The sequence below is a fragment of the Lissotriton helveticus genome, chromosome 7 (genome assembly GCF_964261635.1).
Source record: "Lissotriton helveticus chromosome 7, aLisHel1.1, whole genome shotgun sequence".
Taxonomy (NCBI): Eukaryota; Metazoa; Chordata; class Amphibia; order Caudata; family Salamandridae; genus Lissotriton; species Lissotriton helveticus.
Genome location: NC_136068.1, coordinates 1,882,438,551 through 1,882,450,871, shown reverse-complemented (window position 1 = coordinate 1,882,450,871; position 12,321 = coordinate 1,882,438,551). Strand labels below are relative to the sequence as shown.

Here is a 12,321-nt window from a genome sequence, read left to right as displayed (position 1 = left end):
TTACAAAAGATGAAAGACACTAAAGCAGCAGGGCCAGATAATTTACCAGCAATTATGTTAACAAATAATGTGGATTGGTGTGCTAGCTTTTTAAATGTCATCTTCCCAAAAACCTTGACTGCTGGGATTTTTCCCGAAAGTCAGACCAATATATAAAAATGAGGATGCCATACAGCCTAAGAATTATCACCTTATTAGTTTGCTGGATGTGGGGGAGAAAGTATTTTCAAAGATACTGCTAGGTGTAATGAAGGCCTGAGTAGAACAAAATAACTTAATTCCATTAGAGCAAGGTTGCTTTAAAGATGGACACTGAACAATAGATCATTGCCTTAGTCTATGGGCAGTGGCCTAAAAGGCAAATGAATTACAAGGCAGATTGTTCTCCTGTTTTGTTGATTTCCAAGCCGCCTTTGACTTGGTCGATTGAAAGCTACTTTGGGATATGTTGGGGGCGCTCTGTATCGACAAGGCAGCACTCTCACTAATTCAGGAAATGCACTCGCAGAATTGCATAAAGGTAATCCTAGATATGCTTGGGACCCTATCAAAGAAAATACAGATAAAGAATGGACTAGAGCAGGCTTGCGTCCTGGCTCCTTTATTGTTTCATTACTCCTGTCTGAATTACCAAAATATGTTACCTAATGCTGGTGGTTTAAGCCCTAAGATGTGCGGGACCCATATCCCATATCTACTATACGCAGATGATTTAGTGATAGTGGGCGCAACAGAACTGGGTCTGCAAAAGAAACTGGATGCCTTCCACAATTATTGTTCAAATAATAGCCGTACGGTCAATTTGGAAAAGACTAAAATATTGACACTGGGGAAGGAAAGAGAACTTTTAACTGGCAACTAGGAGAGGTCAAAATTGAGGTGATGGACAAATATCAATATTTGGGTATTTGGTTCAATACCACATTAAATTGAAGGGACCATACTGCTAGGTGTAATGAAGGCCTGAGTAGAACAAAATAACTTAATTCCATTAGTGCAAGGTTGCTTTAAAGAGGGACACTCAACAATAGCTCATTGCCTTAGTCTATGGGCAATGGCCTAAAAGGCAAATGAATTACAAGGCAGATTGTTCTCCTGTTTTGTTGATTTCCAAGCCGCCTTTGACTTGGTCGATTGAAAGCTACTGTGGGATATGTTGGGGGCGCTCGGTATTGACAAGGCAGCACTCTCACTAATTCAGGAAATGCACTCGCAGAATTGCATTAAGGTAATCCTAGATACGCTTGGGACCCTATCAAAGAAAATACAGATAAAGAATGGAATAGAACAAAAACACTAGAACAGGGGTATCGGGCCAAACGATCTGCACTTTATCCTATATATTGTGGTCCACTAGATTTATTGTGGGTGCTATTAACCTGAAGTCATATACCCCTAGGCTCCCAATGATTCAAAACAGCACAATGGTACAGCACCCCACACAATGTGTCTTTTACAATAACATTAAATGCATTCTTCCCAAAAATATTTCAGTAGGACTTGAGGTTCTTGTTTTCTTTTGCTTTTATTAACAATCTTCCAGTTTAAAAAGAAACGTAGCCAACGCGTTTCGTCCGTAGGACTTCTTCAGGGCGGGTGGTTTTCCTACGTGTTTCAAAGTTTTCACTCAAAACTTTTTTTTAGCTGGTTACAGATACGGCTTTGAATATCATTACCAGCCTTTTTGTTTGTGGCTGTAGAAAAAATCTCTTTTCTTTTAATTTCTAGTTTATGAGGCATCAAAGAATATACAAGGCATAAGTGGCCTTGCGAGGAAGGATAACAGTCAAATCCCTCTATGTATGATGATCTTGGGTCATTGAGGACGTATATATTCACTGTCCACACCCCATCATTTTTCAATCAAGCGCCGCGTCTGCCGTCTCCCTCGATCCAAAAGGTACTATCGACATTGACACTGGGGAAGGAAAGAGAACTTTTAACTGGCAACTAGGAGAGGTCACATTTGAGGTGATGGACAAATATCAATATTTGGGTATTTGGTTCAATACCACAATAAATTGAAGGGAGCATACTGCTAGGTGTAATGAAGTCCTGAGTAGAACAAAATAACTTAATTCCATTAGTGCAAGGTTGCTTTAAAGAGGGACACTCAACAATAGCTCATTGCCTTAGTCTATGGGCAATGGCCTAAAAGGCAAATGAATTACAAGGAGATTGTTCTCCTGTTTTGTTGATTTCCAAGCCGCCTTTGACTTGGTCGATTGAAAGCTACTGTGAGATATGTTGGGGGCGCTCGGTATTGACAAATGTAAATGTAAATGTAGTATACTTGTAAAGCGCACAGCTGCCCCAGCAACGGGGCGTCCCGGCGCTGTATAACTCTGGGGAACCCGTCCTGGCTTTCCCTGTGGGATGGTCCCTTGCTGGGAGTCCCCAAGGTGGAGCCAGGCATCCCCGGAATTGGTGGGGCCGTTGTGGAGATTAGGCAAGCTAATGCCCAGCGTTGCCGAGTGGAACCCCTGATTATAGTAAGCACCGAAGCGAGAATTATCGAGTCCGCTGACCAAGGTCCACGACCCTGCCGCGTCGGGAATTGAACCCTGGTCCCGGGCTGACTTCTGCTCTCAGGCCTGCCGCCTCTAACCAGTGAGCCACACTACTCCACACAAGGCAGCACTCTCACTAATTCAGGAAATGCACTCGCAGAATTGCATTAAGGTAATCCTAGATACGCTTGGGACCCTATCAAAGAAAATACAGATAAAGAATGGAATAGAGCAGGGCTGCGTCTTGGCTCCTTTATTGTTTCATTACTCCTGTCTGAATTACCAAAATATGTTACCTAATGCTGGTGGTTTAAGCCCTAAGATGTGCGGGACCCATATCCCATATCTACTATATCTTATCTTATCTTTATTATACAGTTAATAAAAACCGTAATGTACAAACAGAGCAATGCGTGTTAGATTAAAATTTTAAAATATATAAAAGCATGATCAGGTTCTTAATGCTAGGCGTTTATGCAGTGCAGTTAAAATGATATTAACGAACTTCCCAGCTCTTGCTAAGGCCTGGGCTGAATTGTTACTAAACACAAAGTCGATGCTTCACTGCAGTGTCTCAGTGATTGTTCCCGAAAGACGGGGATCAGTAGGCGACGTCGATCGGTGGCAAAGAATGGGCAAAGGCAAAGCAGGTGGAGCCAGGACTCATGTATATAGTTGCAAAATCTGCAAATGGGCTGCTCGTTCCACCGAGCCCACTGTGGGTTAAAGTCGAAGATTGGTAGGGCTAGCAGCCTCATGTATAATATTTTGTTGCGAGTCTGGGGGCTGAGGGAATAGTTAAAGTATAATTGAGGTTTCCCCTTGATATACGATTCATTCAAGGCAGTGAAAAGTTCTTTTTTAGATAGCCCGGCAACGTCAGTCTGAAATGTTATTGTTTTTTCCCACGTTAGCAGAGGAATAGTTGGGTTAATGAGAGAGGTTGGTTCAATCTTTAATGTAGAGATGGCAAGGTGCAACTGTTTGTGCCAAGGGGATTGTTCGTCCTTGAACACAGCTTGTAGTTGCTCTTTCAAAGATTGTCCTGGTGCTCGTAAGGTGTGTATATAGTATTTGATTAGGTCGCCCAGGCAATAGAGGTTTGCGCATGTCAGGCCCAGCTCGAGTCTCATCCTCGACCTCCTCACATGCTGCAGAACGGAGAAGATTTTCTTATAAGCTTTTATTTGTAGGTTTCCCAGAAATGCGTCCATTTTCCCGGGAAAGGCCAAGTGGCCATAGGTAACTGCGGGTAGTAGTTTGGCCCGTAGCACCCTTAGGATTGGTTCGGCTGAAGGGCTGTGCAAATGACGATTCAGACGCCTAAGGCTATGGATGATCCTCAAACCCTTAGACCTTAAGTGTCAAAGGTGTGCTGCTTGGTTTGCCCTAGCGTTGAACCAAACTCCTAGGTAGTTGTAGCTGGTGCAGGTCGTTATTTGTGATCCCCCTGCTCTCCAAGTAAGATTTTTCTTTTTGTCCCTCCCAAAGATCAAAATTTTGGTTTTTGATTCATTCATCACAAGATGGTTCTTTGTATTATATTTATTGAGAGCAGTGAGAGATCTTTGCAATCCTGTTTTTGTGTGGTCCATGATGATGATGTCATCGGCATATTGTATTGTCTGTAGGCTCAGCCCGCCCAGTTTTGGGGCAGCCAGGGCTGCGGCTGCCAGTTCCTTTGGTAGATCAGCAGTGTAGAGGTTGAATAGTAGCGGAGCAAGTACACAGCCATGTTTTAAGCCGTTTTCAGTTGCAATTTTTTTGGACAATGTTTGTGCGCTGGTTTTAATCCTAACCCAGGTATTACGGTGCAAGGATATCAAGGCTGAGAGAAGAGGAGATGGTATTCCCCAGGAGTTTAATTTGTTCCACAGTGTCCCTCGATTGACCCGGTCGAAGGCTGCGCTGTAGTCCACAAAGCAGCAGAATAGAGGTAGTTGGCAAGCCAGGGTACCTTTCCGCGATAAATAGGACAGAGCCATTATTTGTCCATCGTGGAGCAGCCTGCTCTGAAGCCTGACTGGGAGTGAGGAAGGATGCTGTTTTCGCTGGCCCAGTTTTCTAGTTCCGCCAGTAAGACCCGGGCGTATGCTTTGGCTTCGATGTCTAGCAAGGCTATCAGTCTGCAGTTGGCCGGATTTGAGAAGTTGCCCTTTTTGTGGATTGGGTGTAGGATTGAGCCCTGCCAAGAAGGTGGAATTTTAGCTGTGAGAAAAGCATGTGCAAAAAGGGGTGAGAGGAGTTCTACCCAAAACTGCCGGAATTTTTTAAAGACTGCTGCAGGTATTCCGTTTGGGCCTGGTGCTCCGTCGTTCTTCATGCGACTGATGATTTTACTTACTGCGTTTTCAGGTAAGGCCAGACCAGAAGTATGTCCGTTGAATGGGGCTGGGGGCGTTGGAGTGGTTGAACGCTCCCGTGCCCCACCATTATAAAGTTGGTTAATGTGCTTCACCCATACGTTTTCAGGGACTCCGTTTTCTCCGGTGTGGCCGTTGTTATTAAGCTGGTTGATATGCCTCCAGAAATGGGCCGGATTTCTATCCTTTGAGAGGAAGAACATTTTTAGCCAGGCTTCCTCTATACGTTTGTTCTGTTTCTTACGAGCTGCCCTGTGTGGCCCTTTCGTGGATAGCTGGGTAGCTCTTTCTGCTTTTTTCCTGCTATTTAGGCCGTTTTGCCTCTTTCGTTTATTTTCAGATGTTTCCTTCTAAGAGGGTTGCTTGAGAGCCTTTATCATCCGTTTTTTTTGAACGGCGGATGAGCCCCCCAGAGCCTGATGTAAGTCGCTCAGAAGAGTGGGCCAGTGATGCAAAATGGCTTCTGGGCCGATAACGCTTTTTAGTTGGGTGTTTTTCGTTACCCAATCGGCCAGTTTTGGATCTAGGTTAATGGACCATTTAATCCTGCGTGTAAATTGCTCAATTTCCTCGCCGGTGGGTTCGCATATTGGTGAAAATCTGCAGGATGCGGTGAGGGGAAAGACTAAAGGAAGCTCTTAAAGGCCTGTGGTCGCTCTCTGTTCGATGATCGATGTTAAAATCCGTTAGGTGATGGGCAAACTTTTTTTTCAATGAACAGATAGTCAATAGTGGAGATGTTTCTATAAGTTGGAAGGGGTGCCCATGTGTGGTCATTTGCTTTTCTTAGGCTGGAAGCAGATGATATAGAGCTAGCTTTATATAGAGCTTGAAGATGCGCGACCTCTTTGGCGTAATTGTTTTCATTTGGTGGTTTATCGAGCAATCTGTTGTTGAAGTCCCCGGCTATGAGAGGGTTGTGGTTGGGGTATTTAATGAGAAAGTCTCCAATTGTGGCGGCCAGGGCGTCCAGAGCTTGGTTTCTTGGATGTAGGGCAGGATTGACATAGCAGTTGAAGAGAAGCAAACGGAGCGAGTTGTAATTTTTTCATCCGTTGATACATATCTACTATACGCAGAGGATTTAGTGATAGTGGGCGCAACAGAACTGGGTCTGCAAAAGAAACTGGATGCCTTCCACAATTATTGTTCAAATAATAGCCTTACGGTCAACTTGGAAAAGACTAAAATATTGACACTGGGGAAGGAAAGAGAACTTTTAACTGCCAACTAGGAGAGGTCAAAATTGAGGTGATGGACAAATATCAATATTTGTGTATTTGGTTCAATACCACATTAAATTGAAGGGACCATATAGACTCATCAAAAGCAAACTTTCCTCAGTATGGGGCCTAAAACAAATCAAGCAGAAATATGGATGCCCGTCTCTACTCCCAATTTTATCAGCTTTTAATGCAATGGTCCACCCACAATTTTAGTACAGGGTGGATGTACTATCTTAAGGCAGTAAATTGGATTGGAACCCTGAGGAGGGCAAATGTGTGAAACAGCTCCTTGCTCTCTCACCATCAACTATGATCCAGGATTTGAGGGCAGAATGCCAAGTTTCAGCCTGGAACTCTGAGGGACTGCAAGCTACATTGAATGTATGGCAGAGACTGAGTAGAGAAAGCATCCTCAAAATATTACACCTATGTAAAAGGCAAATAAGGGAAAGAGAATTAAATTGGGCATCCCAAGTTAGACACCAACTAACTATGATCTGCGTCAAACTATCACTAGAGACAGAACAGTGGAAGCTAGGGCAGCCGATCCCCAAAGAGGAGCCACACTCTATTATGAGTAAAAAGGCCCAAGAAGAAGATTTATGTTATCTGGGGAGCACATTGTCCACCCAGTTCCTGGTAAAACGCTGAAGCAAGGATCATATGTTTCCTTACATTGAGACCATGCCAAGTCCTAAGCTTCGAAATGGTGTATTGAAATTTATAGTTGGCATTAACCCATGCAATGCAGACAGGAAGATAAAAACTGCAATGTGAAATGAACAGGGCTTGTATACATGTGAGCTAAAAGTAAAATGCAGTGGCCTATATATTTTGCTGGATGTTTTTTGTGGTTTCTAGACAAACAGAAGGAGTTAAAAAAATCTTTTTAATACTCATAAGATTACTACTAGGGATCAAGCTCTTAGTCTGTTGATGAATATGAGAATTTTAAATGTTGTATGTGGAATAGGAAGATTTTTCATCACAAAGCAGGTGTCTCTAACAGAGCTTTTAATATCATTTAAATGGCCCAGGGCTTTGAAATCAGATTCCTCCCACTTCTGATACCATCTTGAAGTCCCTGTATGTATACAGAAATGTACATGTTTGGCATTGCACAGTCTATTTGCGGTATACCAAACAGGGTGCAGGTATAGAAGGCACAAAAAAGGCAGGTTGAACAAAGACAAATAAATGCTTTGTCTGCTTGCATTAGCATATTATAGACAACTCTATTGTCCTCTATTGTCCTAGACAAAACTTTTTTTTAAACAGAAAAGTTGTTCAGCTTCACAGTACATTCAAAGTTAGTAAAACAATAACACAGAATTGTAAAAGGCTTGCCTTCATAACTTTCCATCACATATTAGCACCCTGAAAACTGGAAAATGTCACACATAAACAGAAGGAAAGCTTAGCAGCTCAGAACCAGGAAGACTAGATGGATAAATAAGGACAATGCAAATTACAAGAAGAACAGTACCTAAAAGATAATGGACATAAGGGTGCAACTCACATATAACATTCAAAAGAACAACATAACATGAAGTGAAGGCAACACACAATATCTATTTCAGGGCTGGTCCATCACCAAGCACATAATTTCCAAAACGTAACACGTTCTAGTGTAAATATGTCTTGGTGTTGCGCTAAACCTTGATCAGCATCAACTCCTAGATCAGCTTTGGCTCTTTTCAGAAACCTAAGGGAAAATAAAATAAAAGTTGTGGTTAGCACAAATACTGTTTGGTCAAAGAGTAATTCTTAGGACATATCTACAGATTTCTTCCATGATCACTTTTAAATTGTTCCCACTTACCCAACTAGCAGTTTTTTCAATGCTTCTTCCGCCTCCACAAAACCTTTTTAACACCTAAAGATTATGGAGTAGGATGATAGGCACAGGCATACCTAAACTGGACACCATCTTAGGCCTACCTCATTAGGGCTACAACATAGTCCTGTATCGATAGGGTTACATCAGAATACGTATTCAGAAAAGAAAACGTGATGGGCATACGTACAATGAAATGTCGGAGAGCTGAGCTGCGACAATTTGGCAGTGTGTGTGCTCCGACATTTCCAAAACACAGGGTTGTTCCGTATTTACAACAATACGGCATATCTGGGGTTTTCCCTAGTGCTGGCGCTAAAGTTAGCTGCCACGCTCCAACACAGGCGCCCTTGCACCATAGTGCAAGGGAGCCTGCATTGCAGGGAATGGTTGTTTATGTGCAGAAAGGTGTCCCTTCCTGCACGTAAACAATCTTGTGCAGAAAGGTGTCCCTTCCTGCACGTAAACAATCATTCATGGCGTTTTGCCCATTCTATTTGTGCTGCAGCACACATAGAAAAAGCACAAAGGGAGAAATAAAAGTATTTCTCCCAGTTGTACCATAGCATTCGTTTTTGGGGCTGCAACAGATTTACATACCCTTGCAGCATCTGGGGCAGCATCAAAAAGAAATGAGTTGTGTGGTGGATCACCCACAGCATCACCCATTGGATGTCCCTTTCACCTAGATACCTGTGTGAAACGGTATCATACTTACAAAGCGGCGTTAAGCCAAAGAAGGTGGCTTAACCCGTTCCGTATTGCCGACTGGAGCACTACCTACCTGGTGCTACGAACGACCGTTGGACGTCGCGGCCCCACCCGTTTCTTCGAACGTTCGGCACTGGCACGGAACGTTCGAAGCAATTAACGTGTTAATGACACTTTGTAAACATGGAGCAGTGCATTGTGCCACCGGAACGTCGTTAAAAGTGATGTTCCTATGGCGCCATGCCCTTGTAAATGTACCCCTTGCTTATTTGGGCAAGTCTTTACTGACTTAACATCTTAAATCATTAAATCATTGGTGTTCGTCATCCCTTGATGTTGCTTTCAAAGTTGATATTAAGAAATATGAAACTGTGGGTCAGTGTGCACTTAATCAAGTTTTGTTAACATAACATAACAGCATAATCTCAGACATCATGAGCATCAGGGACATTTACTTTTGTTAGTCATAGACATTCACCACAATTACAATTCTAGGGCTGAGTTTTACTTTTCTCGTAGAAATCACTTTGCTGATCTTCACCTGTGAGTCTTGACTCTCAGTGTAATCATGATACATGGTCTAGCACTTCCACGGTGTAGGCAATGAATTCTGGAAACGTGGAATTTGAAGATTAAGGGCATGATTCACAAAAGTGAACTTAGACTTGAAGGCTAAGTTTAGATCTGAAGTCTAACTTTAGCCGTGAACTCTAAACTTAGTCTTCAGGTCTAAACTGAGACTTGAGGTTCCGTAAAAATTATTACGATGTTCTGGGCATTGCCGAATATGGACGAGTTTGGTATCTACGAACCGTAAATGGCGAGTTCGGCAAGTGTGTGTGTTTTCGCTACGCTACCTGCCAGGGTTCGTCTAATATTACGCGTTCTTCATCTGAACCCTCGGGTTCCATTTTAGATACGGCATCCATTTTGTTTCTTGCCCTCACGTAGTCAGCGAGCAGATAACTGTTCGCCCCCTGACCCTCTAGTTCCCAAGCCTTGCGGAAGACGCATATTCCTTTCATGCGTCTTTATGGCCGGAGGAATGACACAGCAAAGGCAAATGACTCAGCTTGAGGGTAATCCGGTCGTGCCGGCTTATTGTGACAGCCTTGCAGGCGATGGATCCAACTCTTTGATCCTACGATCATGCTTCCGATATTACCCCCACACTCTTTTCTCTACACGTGTCTGACTTCCTTGCAGCTGCTCTTGTCTCTTCTTCTTTGTCATTTACAACTCTAAATAGGTATGCCTAATGGTGGGAAGATGTACTTTTACAGTTGGGAACCGGCATTGCTATTGTAATTATGTTCCGGGATTCTGAACACATGAAAGCGACCTCTTTGAAGTTTACTGTGAGAACCGGATTGTAATCTTTTGTCCACATGTTATGCAATGGCAACATTCTGTATAAAAGAGAGCGACCTACAAACACAATTTGAAGCAGACTCGCAGAACCTACATGTCAATGTACTTCTTTTGACTCCTGTTTCCCTGCAGTAATAAACGCTGATATTTGACGCCGAAGGAAGTGTCCCGTGTCTCTGTAGTTTGTGCGCCGAAACAGGTATCCCATGAAGGTTATAGGTGTTGTTCCCTGGCACCACTGGTACTGTTAAAAGTCCAGTCCTTCAGTTGGCGCCCAACGTGGGGCGACTTCAGCGGTACCGGTCCAAAGCCTGATGATCGTGAGGAACTTCGTGTGAAATCTCCGAGGGAAGGTGCACCCCGCTTCATCGATCCTGTTGTCGAAATAAGTGGCCCGAAGTTTTTCCCTGCGAAGATTCCCGCCTCCTGACGGCTGCGACGGACCGATGCCCTGACTGTCGACCTGTCTTCGACGCCCGGCGCAGACCTTACGTACAAGCGAGACGATAGACGGGCCTTCCTGGTGACGCCATTGAAGTTCTGAGTTAAGTAATTGTGGGTCGCTCCCAGTCCTTAGTGGTTGTTCTAGCTTCTCGAAAGCTTTGTTGTAGCCTTTAAGGTTTTGTTGTAATAGCTCACTGAGCTTTGTTATAGCCTCCTCAGGCTTTGTTGTTAGCTCTCCGAGCTTTGTGGTAGCCTTAAGGCTTTGTTGTATTGCATGGTTCCATTGCATTTGTGGTTCTTAGTATTGGTTCTTAGTATTATTTGACAGTTGCAATTGCCAAAAACCGAGGGTTTTGACTTACACGAGGTTCTATTGCTTCGGTAATCCTTGAAGTTTGATACTAGGTTAGTGTGCACGATGCCTAGCCATTGTGGTTTGTTTCGTATTTTCAAATGTTGCGCAATGGATTCCCGGTTGGAGGACTCGTGTCCGATACCTCCAGTTGGAACTCCGATACATGATCTTTATAGTCGACATGGGGTGGGTCCTATAATATATAATGATTACTGGGTCCGCTATACAAAGAAAGACGGTGACCTTAGATGGCCACCACATGGAACTTTTGAACTTTCGATTTTAGATAATCTTGAGGCTAAATTATTTTTAAAGAAAGCTAGGCCAGCTATGTTTGATTCCTTTCGGATATGGCGTAAAGAGGCCAAACAGAAAGAAATCAAACAACTTAAAAAGGATCAAAAGCAAGGGTTTGTTCCGATAATGCAAACTATACGAGAATGTAAACAGGAAAAAGAAGAAAAGGAAATGAAAATCTCTACTAGATTGCATCACATGAAAATAGATAAATGTTACCCGGTTTTACCGAATAATCTAGAAAAGAAAGAAGAAGATTTGAAGGAGGATTCCTTGTTGTCATATTTGATGAAATCACCACCTCCTTATGTACAGGGTGCTACTGCTCCTGTAGCTGCTCCTGTTGTTCCTCCTGTTGTACCCCTTGTTGCTCCAGCGGCTGCGGGTCAGCCCGTTGTTAACCCTACGTTTGTTCCACCACCTGTCCTTGTTCCTACTGCTCCTGTACCTGTACCTTCGCAGACTGTTGTTTCTGCTACTCCGACTACCTTGTCCGTTCCTACTATGCCTTCCTTCACCTCCAGTGTTGTTGCCCCTGTTTTTCTTTCTCCTTCTGTTCGTAAGCGTGTTCCTAACTCTGTTGCTACCCTTTATTCACCTCTTTCTGGTCCATTATTTTCGTCTAATTTATCTGAAACTCCTCAAAGACGGAGTCAGATCCCTAGTGGTAGGGAGAAAGAGACGTTAGTAACCATGGCACAGAGGTGGATAAGACATCCTGCTAACTACACTCCTCGTGTGGTCTTTGACACGTTTTCTCAGTTTAATGAACCTACGCAGAGATTCGTGTTTGAGGAGATGTGTAACTTTTTGAGGGAAGAATGGTATAACGATGATGTAGATAATGTACCGCCCGACATAATTGAACTCCAGAGTCACTTTTCGAATGGTATGATTATAGGAGAAGATGTACGACGTGCCGTGGAACGCTTATTAGCGTTCAGATCCACAGCACATTCTCGGGTGTCATTTGATGATACCACTGAGAGTTGGAAAGCGGTTCCTGGTCAGTATCCTATGAGAGAGGTTCCGCCACTTTGGGTGCCTGGTGACCCTGCTGCTAACCCTGCGGTTTTACCGCATTTTCGAAGAGTGTGGATACATCTTCCATGGAAACGATCGGAGGTTTTGCAAGTGAAGCAATCCTTACCCGATCCGCGTAAAAATCCGGCTGGTTATTATAAGGAGTTATCACAACTGGTGGAAG

At 43.5% G+C, this 12,321-nt stretch overlaps 1 protein-coding gene across 2 annotated transcripts in view; it reads right to left on the bottom strand.

Moving 5' to 3' along the window:
* Window positions 1–1,506: 1,506 nt before the first annotated feature.
* The window catches only part of LOC144770854 (C-type lectin domain family 2 member B-like), an 88,146-nt gene continuing 77,331 nt past the window's right edge, over window positions 1,507–12,321 (bottom strand). For both annotated transcript variants that reach the window (XM_078655634.1, XM_078655635.1), the window contains exon 6: window positions 1,507–7,804. In XM_078655634.1, the coding sequence (XP_078511760.1) occupies window positions 7,781–7,804 (24 nt within the window). In that variant the 3' untranslated portion in view covers window positions 1,507–7,780. The remainder of the gene's footprint in view (window positions 7,805–12,321) is intronic.